Raw genomic sequence first — 15,461 nt, forward strand, 5'->3', positions numbered from 1 at the left:
TTTGTCTGAAGACAAACTTGGTCACTCATCGCCCCCAGCACTGATGACCATGAAAAAGATAAAGATGACATGACACACAGTGCAGACTAGGATGTACTAGATTTGGTGTGTTTTTATATCAGTTGAATCGCAGATCATATGCACCGAGAACAATAAGATAAAGTATATGGCAATGAATGAAGAGTAGCACTGGAACTGGTCTGAACTGGACTGAAATCATCCGCACAACACCCCCCCCTACCAGCCTCAATCTGCATCCCCAGTCCCCTCCTGCACAGAGTCAAGTTAGCCAGAACAAAACATCGGTGTTCCGGTTGCTAGTCACAAAATAAAAGTTGTATAAATGTTGCTACTTTACAAGGTGTTGTAAGTGATGAAAAAAGGCAATAGCAAAATATAAGCTTACATCGACTTTTTTGTTTTTATCATTATAATCAAGAAAAAAAAATACACAAATATATGCATACAGAAACGTGTAATTCCAACTACAATAATATTAGGCCATAAGATGATAGGCTTCGTCTATAGCCTATTAATAAAAATGAAATTTTGATTAAAATGAAAAATTAATGTATTTGAGCGTAATTGATGCAGTAGGCTACGTTAGCCATTAGGCTATTTGAATGCACTGGCACCCAACTAAAGTCCTGAATACTTTAAGCAACTGAATGTTGTGCTGCAATTTCTGAATGTGTTTTTATGCTTTTATTTTGAAGACAACATCTGCACTTTTCCGGAATTATACGGCTTGTTTCTTAGTGACTAGACGCTCGTCTACCGAGAGGCGCTCAGCTGTTCAGCATCAACAACAGTACGGAGAAATACCATCGTGCTGCTGAAACAAAGACAGTAAAGTAGAAGCCAACTGGCAACAAAAAAAGCTTCCAGATACGAGAGCCTCAGCTGTTATTCTGCTGCCTTATAACTGCTGTGTGAGATCAAGACGTTTTTCTTTGAGAAATGAAATCATAACTTCCATGCAGCGCTGAATACGCTCGACTGTCGTCACCGTGCCCGGCAAAATAAGGGGAAACGGAAGAAGTGATCGGCCCCGATGATAACTGAAAGAAACAACTGTAACAATTCATCTTAATCTGATCTAATAATCTGTGCACGTCTTGCAGTAAATGTACACAATTAAAACAATTATCAGAGTAAGAGAAACTGACTCGGTCGATAAATACACTGATAAAGTTGTTAACAGTGCAGCAGGCTGTTGCCGCTTCAGTTTCCTCTCTGCATCCATTAAACAAAGGACAACACAGAGAGAAAAATGCTCAAAGTGAAGGAGAACACTTTGCTGCAGAATGACGCCTGGGATAGACTGTGTCATAGTGAGATGGTGATGAACTACGGCAAATGAGTCAGCCTCCCCTTCAGTGCAGTGTGTCAGAGCTCCGGTGTGGAGCATCCATGGTGCGGACCTACCGGAGTCTGTGGCTTTCAGGGACAATAGAGCCGCTCAGTCAAATATGCCTCTGCAGGTAAAAATGTCCCTCGATGACAAACACACACAGAGCAGCGGTGGAAATTCACATGTAGGACGTGTCTGATGGATCTTCTTTGAATCACTATTTCTTCTCTCATCCCTCATTGCTGCTGCTTTATAGCAGCGCAGGAGCCGTGCACAAACAACACCGCCTGCCTATTGGCCAGTGGCTGAGCTAGAGACCACCCTGAGCCAATCACAGCGCGGCAAGATTACACGTGTGTTGTTTCGCAACACTAACAAAATGTTGGGAAAACAGTTCGCTTAGGTTTGTGTGGATACAGCCTAAACAGATGGTAATTATGGGACACAAGATAGCTTTTATTTTGAAACAAAAACAATGACGTTAATATGCCAATACAGATTGTATCATATAGCCATTATAACAACTGAACTACAAGCCAATAACATCACTAAAACTTTGGCAGAAGGAAAATGTTAGCTTCAATGTAGCATAATTAACATCGAATAGGCCTACACCTAAATTGGTTATTAGTACCCTGCAACAAAATTATTATTTAGGCTTGTACAATAATAAAACATTTTTGCTGCAACAGAACGATTTTGGGAATATGTTCTGTGCTTAAATGGTCCCATTCTGAGAAAGTCCTAGCTGTTGGTTTTGATTTGATAATTGCACAGTGAATCCCTACTAGGCTACTTCTTTTCTGTGTGTATCAAATGTCTATAGGGCTTCCAAAAATACTGCTGCAGCCCCTACAGCATATATATGCAGGCTATAAATCATTCCATAACATGTGAGGTTGATGTTTACTTTCAACTTCATGCCAAACCTGCAATTCCTAGAAATAGGCCAATAGGAGAGGAGGGTTCACATGGTCAAGGAGAAAGCCAAAACCAAAAACCACTGAGTGAGAAATTCACACAGAGGGCGACACCTAGTGGCTGCTTCAAACCAGGCTTCATACTGTATACCTGACTCTGTCACTGATGGGCAGTGGTGGAAGAAGTAATACTTGTAGTAATACTACAATGTGAAGTTACACTGTTATATAGTAAACGGCTTGCATTAAACCCCTTTAACCTGCAATAACTGAGGTAGCATTAACAAGTTGTGAACATTGACATGCTGAACTTGTTGGCAAAAAGTTACTTCCACATCCATCATGTAGGGAGCAACATTATCATTTATTTAGAGTCATAATTCTGGTGACCCGGGGCCCTTTTTCACAAAACCAAGATATGGGATAAAGCCGGGATTTATCAGTTATCCTGGATGATTTAAGCCTTGACTCGGTTTCACGAAAGTGGAGGCACATAAGTCACCATGGAGATTTATTCTGTGCAGCTAGCCTGCTCCCGAGCAGGCTAACAGCCAGGAGTTATTTAATCCTGGAGTCTTTTCTGATCACCCAGCAGTGGTTTTACCCTATTGTTATCAGCCTGGATTAAAATACAACAGGTGCATATTGCTGTTCCTTTAAGTACTGTTATTATTTAAAGTTGTGACCATTATTTTTTTTTAATAATTATTCATGTGACAGTCATTGTTACTGTTATATTGCTGTATGAAGACTGCTGTTCATATTGTTGTTAGAAGTTTGATGAATATATTACTGCAGTTGTTGAGATAATTAGAAAAGGCTGATACAATTTCAAATGTGTTTTAAATGAAGTCTGTTACTAAGGGCAACACATACAATGCTGTACATTTCTATAGTTGACCAATGCACCTTGAATTATTTTAGTTGATTAATTTTTTTATTTTTTTTATTCTTTAACAATAACGATCATGTTTGTTCAGCTTCCATGTGCATTGTATTTGGCATTCTTAGCACACAAATTGTGTTGTCCAGTAAACTGGGACTATAATTTGGGAGGATTGTACAATTTAAAGAACATATCCTAATTGTACAATCCTCCCAAATTATAGTCTTAGTTCACTGGACCAGTAACTATCTAGTGATGTAGGCTACTGTACATTCATGTAACAACAGGGGGAGGACACCCCAATGGTTTTTGACCTTATATTTTGCTGGGGGGGGTGGAAATAACTGATGAATATACTCTGTTCCATTCATGTTTACAGTGTGCATGGGCTTTATCACTTAATTATCTTTATAGTTTCTAGATTTTAGAGTCCAATTTCATCAGTGTCTTTCTTTTCTATGTCCATATATACAATATGTAGAGAAGGAAACTTGTCCTCTATAAAAAAATAAAAAATAAAAAACGCGAGAAAACGTGTGGCAGATAATAGCGGATAGACTGAATGATAGTCTAAAAATATACATTTATGAACTTCTGCTCTTAACTGAAACCATGCAATGAATCACTGTCATTTGCAAAAACGAACAGTTGCACACTTTGCATTAAAAGCGAGCAGTGGAAGTTAATGTGACACGACGCTATGAGAGTGGTGAGAGTGACTCAAAACAGTAAAGTTAACAGATGAGCTGAAACTCACTTTTAAACTCTAATTTAAGTGATAATTCTCTGTAGGTTCATCCCTAGGAGCTCTTTCACATTATCATTTGATATATTGTTATTATAAAAAAAAATTATGATTATAGCAACTTCAAGTAAAGGTATGGTAGTATCAGCAAAATGTACTTAACATCTCAAAAGTAAAAGTACTAATGTAGAATGGGCCCCTTTAGTGTTATATCCGTGAATTATTATTTAGCGTATAAAGCATTTTAGCAAGTCAAACTAGTTTTACCTCCTCTATTTGTTTAATCGATAACAATGCATCATATTATAGGCTATAATCTTCAAAGTTACACACTATCAAATAGATGGAGTGGAGTAGAAGTATAGTTGAATAAAACATTCAAGTACAAACACCTCAAACAAACACTTTAGTAGCGCTACTAAAGTAAATGTACTAAATTACATTCCACCACTGTTGATGGATTAAAATACAGGACCACCCAGGGACCCAGTGGGTCAGGAGGCCACTAAGACGGAGCCTCTTTATGAAGGGAGTGTTAACATTTCTCTTACAAAAGTCAAGGGACTCAAAAGTAGGGATAATGAAATCTAGCATTCTTTCAATGTCTGGTGAACAATGATTTATTTAACGTCTACAGGGTATGTGACCGAATGACCTTTTGACTGTTTTTTTTTAATTTATTTTTTTATTCCCTTTCTTTACAGTATTCATCTCAAGGACTGACCTCATTTGCATGTTGCAATATTAGATGTGTTATTGTTGCTGAACTGCGCCTTGAGAACTCATTTCTGAAAATGGCAATACAAATGCATTAGCAGGGATGACATGACACTATTCTGGCTCAACAGATGTACATTGCTGGGATAAATGCTGCGTTCATGCCACCTGGGAATAACAGGGACCACCCCTGTGATTACGTTGTTTTTCCGACTGCCAGCGTTCACACGGTCGGGATGCTTCTTCTTCTTCCGTTATATTGGCATTTGGCATAACAACTTGTTGCATGACTGCCACCAACTGTTGGCTGTAGCCTAGAGCATCAGGTGTGTGAAAACATGGAGGCCACAATAACAAAAGATTTGCTGCTGTTTTCTTATGCGATACAAACAGCACATGGACAGGTGTTTGTTTGTGTTATCTGCAGGACAACCAACGGGAAAGGACACAGATCCAAGTCTCCAAGTCTTCCAGAAGACCGCTGTTCCCAGCAGCAGCCATAAGCCCGTCTACCGACTCTATACACGATGTGATTGGCCTGACCAGAGTTTAGTTTTTCCAGCTCGCAAGCCAACGGAGAGTGCCTAGACCCCCCTGGCTGCAAATTAAATTTGCTGCTGCTAGGGTGCATCTAGATTTCTAGGCTAGCATGTCATAGTTCCTTTAAGGAAATACATGTTGAAATAAATGAAGAATAAAAGCAATAAAGAATTCTTTAAATAATTAAAGAAATACATGTTTGACAGTGGAGTAACTCACCTTAAGAAATATAACCTGCCTCAAATGTTCTCTTCGATGGTTTCCAATAATAGTTTGTATTTTTGAAAGAAAAAAACAGCCATTCATTAGTTTGTTTTTACTTTTCAAATTTATTTTTCAAATCTTTAGTATCTTATCTTAGTGTGTTGGTATAATTGTACATTGGTTTTGTGCATACGGTAAGTCAGGACTGATAAGAGGAGTGCATCTTTAAATCAATATACAAACTTAGGATTTGGTTTGAATAAAGCATACACACACACACACACACACACACACACACACACACACACACACAGAGAGAGGAAACCTTTAGGTGCTGCTGGGAAACTTTTAGAAATGGCCAACGACTCTGGCAAGGAGATATTTCTCATAATTCTACACAAATCTGTTGTATTACTATCGAACAAGGCACATGAACAAGTTTGTGTCAACAAACAATAGTAAAAGCTTTTTTTCTCCCCAAATGTTTCACATCATTGAACCTCACTTGGGTTGAATCTCTCATGTATAACACAGAACACAAACTGTACATATAGAGCTCCCTCCTGATAAAAACAACATTCAGAACCGACGTATCATATAAATCATACAACACAGAATCACTAGAAATCAAGAGGGTCTTTGGCTAGTAGCACAGTCCTGCCTGGGCATATTGCACCCGCCTCGCTACCCAGAGCCATGCAGAGAAAAAGTTCATTGCGCGAGAAAAAGAAAAAAAGAAAAAAAATGTGGAAACATTTTGGAACTCTTCTCAAAAGTTTTCAATGACAACGTTGTCAGGACCAGTCTTTAGTCCGAGTTTGACAGAGATATTTATTGTAGAACTGTTCTATAGGAAGCGCTTAATCTGAACTGGACTGATATTTTTTTCTAAGGATGCATAAATATTCTACTCTTGTCAGGATTAAATGAAGATTTTTAGTGTTGCACTAAAATTTCACAAGTTTTCTACCCTGAAAAGAGCAAAATTCTGAAAAGAACCTTCCATTTTCTGGCACTACAGGGATAGTGTGACATTTTGGGAAATTTACTTTTGCGCTTTTTTGCAGAGTTAAATGATAAGATCAATACAACTTTCATATATATGTTAAACTTGAAGCTACAGCCAGGGGATGGTTACCTTAGCTCAGAATAAAGACTGGACACAGGGGCAAACAGCTAGCCTTTGTAGGTGGACCGTTTACATTTGAACAGAGCCAAGCTAGCTGTCTCCCACTAAGCTAGCAATCCCCTGGCTGTAGCTTCATAGTTCGCATACAGACATCAGTAAAGCTGTGGTAGGCAATTTGTTTTTTGCCGTTGTTGGGCAAAATAATCCATAATAACCTATAATTCAAGTGGTCTGAGAGAAAACTAGACGTCTGCACCTCATCTTGGCTCTGTTTTCAGCCGGTTAGCTTTAGCAAAAAGACTAGAAGCAGGGGGAAACAGATAGCCTGTCTCTGTCCATATGTACTTATAATAAGTCTGCCTCTAAAGTTTACTAAATAACAAGATATAACATGTTAATTAAAGAGCTTTGAAGGAGCTGGTAGGAAGATTTTATGATTATTAGACAGAGAAAAGTTAGCTGTTAGTTATTATTGTTTCCTCCTTCTCCGGTCTCTCTGCTATAGCAAGCAGTAGCATCATATTAAGCTAACTGACATAGACAAGAGAGTGGTATCAATCTTCTCAGCCAGAAAGTGATTAAGCGCATTTCCCAAAATGTCAAACTATTGTCTTTCAAAAAAAAAAGAGTCACGTTTAAACATGTCAAACACCTTATACACAGCTATTAGTGGCTTCAATCTTAAACAACTGTTTTTGGCCTTCACATGTATTTCAGCTTAACCCAGATTTGGCTTCAAATTGTGACACATTTCGGTCTAAATGCAGTTTCAAAGACAGAAATGTAAAAATGGAGAGATATTGAATATCAACACAAAATAAACACGTGGCCATTAGACCAGTTCAGTCAAGGCCCAACAGAGCCCCAGTTCTCTAAGACAGACAGCAGGGAGGTTAGGGAGGAGGCTGGAGAGGCAAAGCAGAGAGTAGAGGTGGAAGAATGGAGGAAATGTAGCCAACTACAGAGAGACATGCTGGTGCCTTTCATCAAGTCAAAGCAGGTTATGTGCTTTTGAAGTTGCACAGGCAGCTGCTGCTGCTGCTGAACAATATTCAGTCAGAGGACGACGGGTTTCTATCTACACTTAACTTGACTCATTCTGGCGTTGTTATCCATCAATATACAGCTCAACTATGAATAAATTAGTCAAAGGAAAAGGCACAAGCAACCTGGCATCAAGGCAAATAGTAACCGTTCTTTCAGCTTTCTTTTCACCTTTCTCTTGCCTTTTCTCACCCACTTCTCACATGCTTTTACACTGTGTGCTGTTTATCTTATGTAGTGAATCCCTCGTGACGAGCTACCTTCTTATTCAAACACTGCATGTATAGATTTGTGAAATATATTCAGTAGTACATCCAACTATTAATTCTGATTTAGTGAACCACAGTCTGACACTACCAGCCTCTGCGTGCCAAAGCATCACTATTTGATTGAAAAGTAGTTCTCCCTCATCCCTGAACCTCACAACAGCTATCCTACATACGTTAGCCTTGTTCTACACACCTTCATGCTTCAATAACAAGCCATACACCCCAGTTAGAGAAAGTTGTGTCAGCAAGACAATCAAGCCTAATAAGTCGAGCCGAAAAAGTAAACAGGAAAAAAAAGAGGCAACAGGCAACAACTAACCCTGATTTTCATCAACAACAATCCCCTTCTTCTCGTTGTTGTCTCTTATTCTGTCTCTTCCCTCATTGTTTTCTTGGTCATGTTCCCAAATAAAGCACAATAAACACACATGGTGCAAGAAAAATGCACCAAAAATATTTGTTATTCCTTGGCCTCATATATAAAATCAGAATATTAAAACAGCAACCATATTAATCCCAAAAATATAATATATGAACATAAATATATCAATTAGTTTAGCTGGATATTTTATTTTATTTTTTTTATTTATTTTTTTTTAAATTGGAAGCACATGCCACCCGTGTAGTGACAGCTGGCATCTGATTGGCTTAGGCAGAGCGGGGTCTGCGGTCGTGTGATTGGAGGATGGGAGAGGTCAGGAGTATGTAGGTCCTGGTGTATGTGTGTGGTCAGAGTGGCCATCATCTGGAGTTCAGTCTGGGAGCCGTCTGGAAGACATCCAGAGGAGAAAAACATCACATCACATCAGATTTAAACAGAGTTACTTCTACTTTCAGGGCAGAAAGTAACCACACTACATCCACTTATATTCCAAATAACACAACACTGATGTGTCTTACATTAGAACAAAATCATTATTGGACAGCTCTAACTTGCAAGTGCCACCCCTGACAGAGCTAGCTAGTTCAAGTTTTTTTAAACTCAAGGCATTAAAGTGCGTAAAGTAAAAAACACCATATTTTTGTACTGCACATTGTTGCAGCTCCTCTTTTCACCCTGTGTGTTGAGCTCTCTGTTTTAGCTACAGAGTGAGACATCTCACTTCTGTTCCATCTTTGTTGGGAGCTGCACATGCGCAGTAGCTAGGTAAGGACTACTAGCCAGTCAGAAGCAGAGTATGAGGGCGTGCCACGCTAGCAGCTAGGCGAGCATTATAACGTGTGTTACAAAGTGACGCACAATCGCATAAGTAAAGGCTGGACTACAACAGAGCTGTTTGGAGCAGTTTGTGAACAGTGTTTTCTGTTGGAGATGGTAAGTCCCTTTGGGGGGGGTCTTTGGGCTTTTTCATTTTGTAAACCTATAACGTGCACAAAAAAAGATATATAACACAATAAAGGAAAGGGAAAAAGCCAAAAAGCATAATATGAACACTTTAAAAAAAACAAAAACATGAGGCGCTCAGCAACGCAAAAGAAGCGAGCAAAACAATTACAAAAAGCTGCACTGTCTGATCGGTGGTCTTAAGATGTTTTTTGGCTCAAGGAATATTCCCAGTGTGGTGTGGGAGAATCTTACAGCCCTTCAAAACTGTTAAAACTTGCTAAAGCTGCTATGGACACCTAACTCAATTTCAGAAGTATTTCTGTCAATAAAACAAGACATTGAATGTAGATTAATTGCATTTAGCCATCAGAGGCAGTGCAACAAGGCCCTGAAAACCTAATTTCTCAAACAGCTTCTTACTGTGAGCAGTGCAGTTTTATATTTGTACAATATTTTCTGCCAAAGATCGAACAGCTTTTGGTTATTTTACGAGAGATTTCTTTATTATTTTGTCTCATCTGAGCTCTCAGTGGTGTAAAGTGGGTGGGACTGAGTTGGGAAAAGGGCATGTCACATATTTCTGTGCCCCAATCAATATATAGTAACATCTGAATCAAAATCAGATGACAGTTTGGGGAGCAACTGTCAATCAAATCTGAGCACACCACATCCACACAGTCCTGAGGAAGCAGATTAGAGTTTTGATTGTTACATTTTTATTAAACAATAACTAACAATGTTTTCCTCCATACTTTACTGATGGTGACCAGCATAAACATTTTCAAACTGAATTTAACGCTGATGTTCTGTCAGTTAGGATGGAATAACATCAAAGAAAATCAAAAAGGTATTTACATTTCAGCTTTCAATTTAGAAAAAACCTTCATCTGACTGAGAGTGAGGAAGATTGAGAAGACTCACCACAGACAAGTGTCCGTTCTTAGCCTTGGCCACCAGTAGTTCTGATCCGGGCGTGAAGTCTATGATCCCCTCTTTCCCCTGACCCACTGTAAACGTTATACTGGGGGAGAAACAGAGGCACGTTAGACAGGTTTCTACCACCTGTGGATGTTTTACTGTGTTATACTGCTGTCAGCATTATGTAAGAACAGACACGCACAGAAAAAAACAGGATAAAGCGGTTGGTGTGCGCGTCGATCTCGTGGGGAGCGTGTGGTAGAGCGAGTGAGAGAGTGACAGTGATTAGCTTCGGAGAGAGTACCGACTCTAGAGGCATAGTGAGAGAAACAAAGTGTCTCCTCTGTGCTATCTGACCAAGGTGGGAAATCTGTAGCGGGAAAAGTTAACCCTCTCCTTGATTTCATGTTGTTTATGGAGAAGGAGAACCTGGACATGAGTAGGGGGAAATTCAACGCTACCAAGCCACGGCCGAGCGACATGCGTGGCCGCGACGTGTAGTTACATTTTTCGAGAGGTGCGTGTCAGGCTACGGCGAGAGTCCGTCGTGGGGTCGGTATCGCCACGTACCTACGTTTGTAGCCACGGTGTCGAATTAACGCAGAACCATAAGTCACGCTTAAGGCTTTGCTTAAAGTGTACAGTGTTACTGTATCAGTGCTCTGCTGCTCACCTGCCCTGGTTGATGTTGATGTTGTTTATTTTGTCAGAACAGATCGCAATCTTGGTCAAGGTCTCAATCACATGGTCGCTCTGCAGAACAACATCTCCCTGTGAAGAAACCATCAGAAACACAGTGAAAACCCACCGTTAAATTAAGTCATACGTGAGATCTGGCTCATTTATATTATTTATATATTTTTGGTTTCACCTTCTGTTTGTTGTCGTCACTGGACACATGCAGAACGAACAAGCCGTCGCTGAGCGAGCTGACTGAGATACCTGCAGCAGATGGACGGTTTTAATGAATACCAACACTGTCCACATCCAAAAGAAACAACCCCCTTCGCAAATGACACGGTTGACCTCTGACCTTTCAGAGCTCCGTAGTCGATGCGCTGCTTGAGTTTGGTCTCCTCAATGATAACGGCACTGTTGGCGGTGAGCAGCAGCTGGCGGGGCCGAGCCTTGTAGCCTTTTCGGTCGTACTTGGTGACTGGCACTGCATACTGGGAACAGAAGGAAGACGGTCACAACATTTGATGATTACACTCCAGGGTTTTCCCTAACATTACAAGGCTTAGGGGGCGGCACATAAGCTATTTTGGGCACCACCTCAGCCAAATGGATGTAACTAAATGACTTTCCTCAGATCTAATGATTGCAGTTAAGACAAGTTTTGTCTTAAAGCTTTTTACGTGTTTTTAATTGATTATCTTTATTATTAGATTTTTTTGAGGGCCGACCCCTAAACCCCCTGCCACACACGTGCACCTAAGTCTTCCACAAACCTAGGGAAAACACTGCACTCAGCCAGCTTTTAAAGCGCCCTTTGCTTTGGGAATTTGCTCGACTCACCTTCATCTTCTCACTGCCCAGAGCCTGCACCACCTTGGGGTTAATGTCCTCACCATCTGAACAAGAGGAGACATGCTGCTGAAATCTTTTACACAGTGTGAAATATGAAGCCTGTACAAGTTTCAAAACTGATTTGTTGTAGTAGGAAAAATGTTGTACTGAGTCTTGTGCTGACAAACAGTTTGGGCACGCTCTGTGGGTAGTTGTCCTTCTTGTCCTTAAAGAGCTCACTGGCGATCATCTTCTGCTCCATCTAATTGAAGAGATTTGATAACAGTCAAGCAAAGGAAAGAAGCAGCAAACAAGAGGCCTGACAGTGAGGTTACAGAGAGTGTGTGTTGGCTGGTGATGGGACAATATTCACCTGGTGTTTCCACTCAGGACTGATCTTCTTGCAGTAGCTCCACACCATGTTCTGCATGCACAGCTTACGCAAATGCTCTGAAGCCTAAAGACACAGACAGAACGCTTTCACGATTAAAAAAAACAAAACCGTTTTCAGTAGTGCCTCTATATGTGGAGTCATAATACATACTGGCTATGTCACTGTGGCAAGCATACCCCATGTAACACTCGTTCTTGGAGAAAATTCACAAAATGACAGTATTTGTATATACATCTATAATATTTGAAAAAACACATCTAAAAATACAGTCCACATCTAAAATGATGGATATGATGATGATCACATACTTTTACTCTACTGGCTCTCAATAAGAGCATGATAACATGAATTGATACTAATGGGACATTTTGATCAGATTTGACATCAATCTATAATAATTGGTTTCATAGTATTGATGGAATGTTGTGGAATGGTCTGTGCACAGAACTTAAGCAATGTCCAAACATAATCCAATTCAAAAAAAGGTACAAAGCAATGATTTTTAAAAAAAAGATAGAAAAGAAGGAGGGCTTAATAATTGCTATATGTGTTCTTTGATGTATGTGTATGATTATGCGTGTGTAGGCCTGTCGCGACAGTCAATTAATCGCACGATAAAAAAAATGGCCGGGCGCGATAATTTCCATTTGCATGCTCGTTTGTTCTCTCTCTCTGTCTCTCTCTCTAAGAGACTGGATGACCACTCTCGGTCCCTTAGCGTAACGAAAAGTGAACCCTCTTGTCAGTTGCATGGTCTTTGTGTGGGGAGGCGGGACTCCAGGCGGAGTGAGCGAGACAGAGAAAACACTAGTTGTTGGAGCAGGGTTTCCCGCAGCACTTTGCAAAAAAGCAACAAAAAAAAAAGTATATGAGCGATATCCGCCGTGTTACTCTGCGTCCCGTTTTCTCCCTTTCATTCCAAAGCACACAGTTCACAACCTGCAGGAGGAGGTGGAGACAGGCTTGGACATACACGCTGCTTTGGACTTGTCAGTCTCGCAAGCGGTTTCAGGAAAGTGGCTGCATGTGCCTGACAATACACAGAACATTAACCGGTACAAGCCTACAGCTGTCCGCGGACACGGAGTGCGGAAAATGTGTCAGAGGCTCCCAGACGGTGAACTGAGACTCCGTTACCTGCTTGTCGGTCAACGATTGGTTATTTAATTTCAGCAAAATTTGTTATTGTGACAGGCCTATGAGTGAGTGAGTGAGTGAGTGAGTGAGTGAGTGTGTGTGTGTGTGTGTGTGTGTGTGTGTGTGTGTGTGTGTATATATATATATATATAAAAGATACATGTGATAAATATAAATGAGATACAAATATGTGGTTAATGACTTAGACATGTCTAAGTTGGCCAATGTTACTTGTGTATTGAATGTTTTGCTTATTTGACTTATTAGCATATTTCTTTGATACTTGTTTGGTTTATTTTTGATATGTCTGAAATTAATTTCTTCATTCATTCAATGTTTATTGCAACACTGAATTATGGTGTCCCACAGTAGTCAAAAGATTTCCCCTAGTCTCCAAAATTTGAACACTGGAAGAAACTGTTTTTATTTGCCATAGAAATGTAAAATATGATATTGAATATAAAAACAAAGTATCAGGTTTGATCCATAACCATCCCAAAAGGTCTTCAACAATACGTGGTTGAATCCTACATTGGCCTTTTTTCTTTTTTTACATAAACCTTTTACAGCTCACTCAAGTCACGCTGACCTACATCTGTGTGTGTGTGTGTGTGTGTGTGTGTGTGTGTGTGTGTGTGTGTGTGTGTATATATGAGTGTGTGTGTTTTATTGTCTCACCTCAGCGAGAGCAGCTGGAGGTGTCGGCCAGCTCTTGTCCAGGACGTTCTTGGGCAGGTTCCTGTGCAGCTTCATGAGGAAGGAATAGCGCACATAATCCAGGAAATACTCGTTCTCTGGACAGCGCTCTCTGTGGCGGTAGATGAAGCCTTTGATGAACCTGAGGGTGGGACAAGGAAAGACAAAAAAAAAAGAAAAAAAAAGAAAAGGAAATTAAAAAGGTCCATATATGTGTGCCTGCTCTACCAACTGAGCTAACCTGGCCACCACATTTGCTTTTTGAGCAAGGTATATTTATCATCCAGTGAGTGAGTTGCGCCTTCTGCTGGTCTATTCCTGTATGGTCTGTACCTGCGGATAGTATCAGCAGCCTGTCGCCTGCGCTGGGCTCTCCTCCTGGCCAGGATCCCTCTCCACCACGCCTGGATGGCAATAGCTGCAAGGTACGTTATATACATAATCACGAACAAATACATTTTACCTTACAGAGAAATGGTTGTGGGCGTTAAACAAACTCTAAAAATGACATTAGCAGGAGAAAATCCTAAATGATCCCAGTGAAGATGCGAGTAAGTAGAGGTTTCCTCACCTGAGGTTCTGAGTTTTTGGTATTTGGACTTCTGGCTGTAGCCTCTCCATCCTGCCTGCAGCTTGGTGGCTGTGGCGGGACAAAAAGAGAAAGGAGAGAAATGGTTTAAATTTGTGGCGATGATGAAAACATTGGGCACAAATCATCAACTTGTGTCAGAGGCTCTCACCAATACTGTGTTTCCTGGTCTCAAGTGCTTCCTCGGTGGCAAACAACGTCTTTGGAAAACGGATGAAGATTTTGGATCTAAGAGGTTGAAAGTAAAACATATATTAAATCAAATACATTTTAAAGCAGTTCAGGGTCAAGAAGAAGCACAGGAAAAGATGACAAACAGGGGGGAAAAATGCATGTTTGAAAAGTAAAAAAACACTACTACTTTGGCTTGCAATACATGATCTGAAACATCTATGTGACTCATATGAAGGTACACATTTTGGTATCTTTATACATTTGTATGTTGCTGACCTGCCCAGTTTGTACTCCTCTGGCTTGTATCCCAGGTGTTTGACCAGTGTGGCTACGCCATCAGCCAGTTTCCCCTGCCAGTTAGGCCATGTATCTGGACACAGGGACTTATACCTAAACAGACCCAAGGCAAACAGACACATACACAAGTAAATACTTTAATACTGGTTCAGGAATAAATCTTAAAAGGTTAGAAAGCACACCCTGGGATTAACTCCCCAACACTACATTACAGTATAGCTAGATGATCAGCCTGTTTAAGGTTCAGTACCGGCATCACGAAAGCCAATTTCTTTTCGATTTACAGTTTAGGAATAAAGCTGACAATCTAATTCAAAGCAATGAATGTCCTTTTGACTGGATGGGACACATCCTGGGACTCAAACTGAAACCTTCCTGTTATATAAAGACAGCTTGATTATGTATGTCTACTCTGGACAATTTGACTGAACTGAGAAGTCATATTGGTTGTGTAGTAGAATACACAAAGAGCACATACACTACCGGTCAAACGTTTGGGGTCACTCTCAGAAATTTCCATTACAGACAGAATACCAGCTGAGATCAGTGGCATTGTTTTTTTAATCAGGGCAGCAGTTTTCAGATTACATTATGTGCTTACATAATTGCAAA

General features: G+C 40.2%; 2 protein-coding genes across 5 annotated transcripts in view; both read right to left on the reverse strand.

Annotated features, from left to right (window-relative positions):
• The window catches only part of LOC144515727 (large neutral amino acids transporter small subunit 4-like), a 28,892-nt gene extending 27,295 nt beyond the window's left edge, over positions 1-1,597 (reverse strand). Inside the window, exon 1 of the mRNA XM_078246801.1 lies at positions 1,429-1,597. The gene's annotated coding sequence lies outside the window, so the exon portion shown is untranslated. The remainder of the gene's footprint in view (positions 1-1,428) is intronic.
• Positions 1,598-8,374: 6,777 nt separating this feature from the next.
• The window catches only part of LOC144515728 (unconventional myosin-Ic-like), a 62,225-nt gene continuing 55,138 nt past the window's right edge, over positions 8,375-15,461 (reverse strand). For all 4 annotated transcript variants that reach the window (XM_078246802.1, XM_078246804.1, XM_078246805.1 and 1 more), the window contains exons 20-32: positions 14,829-14,942; positions 14,530-14,606; positions 14,361-14,429; positions 14,123-14,207; positions 13,772-13,931; positions 11,936-12,019; positions 11,731-11,824; positions 11,572-11,627; positions 11,087-11,222; positions 10,925-10,995; positions 10,727-10,824; positions 10,057-10,156; positions 8,375-8,576 (exon numbers count right to left, since the gene is read on the reverse strand). In XM_078246802.1, the coding sequence (XP_078102928.1) occupies positions 8,550-8,576; positions 10,057-10,156; positions 10,727-10,824; positions 10,925-10,995; positions 11,087-11,222; positions 11,572-11,627; positions 11,731-11,824; positions 11,936-12,019; positions 13,772-13,931; positions 14,123-14,207; positions 14,361-14,429; positions 14,530-14,606; positions 14,829-14,942 (1,171 nt within the window). In that variant the 3' untranslated portion in view covers positions 8,375-8,549. The remainder of the gene's footprint in view (positions 8,577-10,056; positions 10,157-10,726; positions 10,825-10,924; positions 10,996-11,086; positions 11,223-11,571; positions 11,628-11,730; positions 11,825-11,935; positions 12,020-13,771; positions 13,932-14,122; positions 14,208-14,360; positions 14,430-14,529; positions 14,607-14,828; positions 14,943-15,461) is intronic.

Source organism: Sander vitreus, chromosome 3 (genome assembly GCF_031162955.1).
Source record: "Sander vitreus isolate 19-12246 chromosome 3, sanVit1, whole genome shotgun sequence".
In the NCBI taxonomy this organism is placed as follows: domain Eukaryota; kingdom Metazoa; phylum Chordata; class Actinopteri; order Perciformes; family Percidae; genus Sander; species Sander vitreus.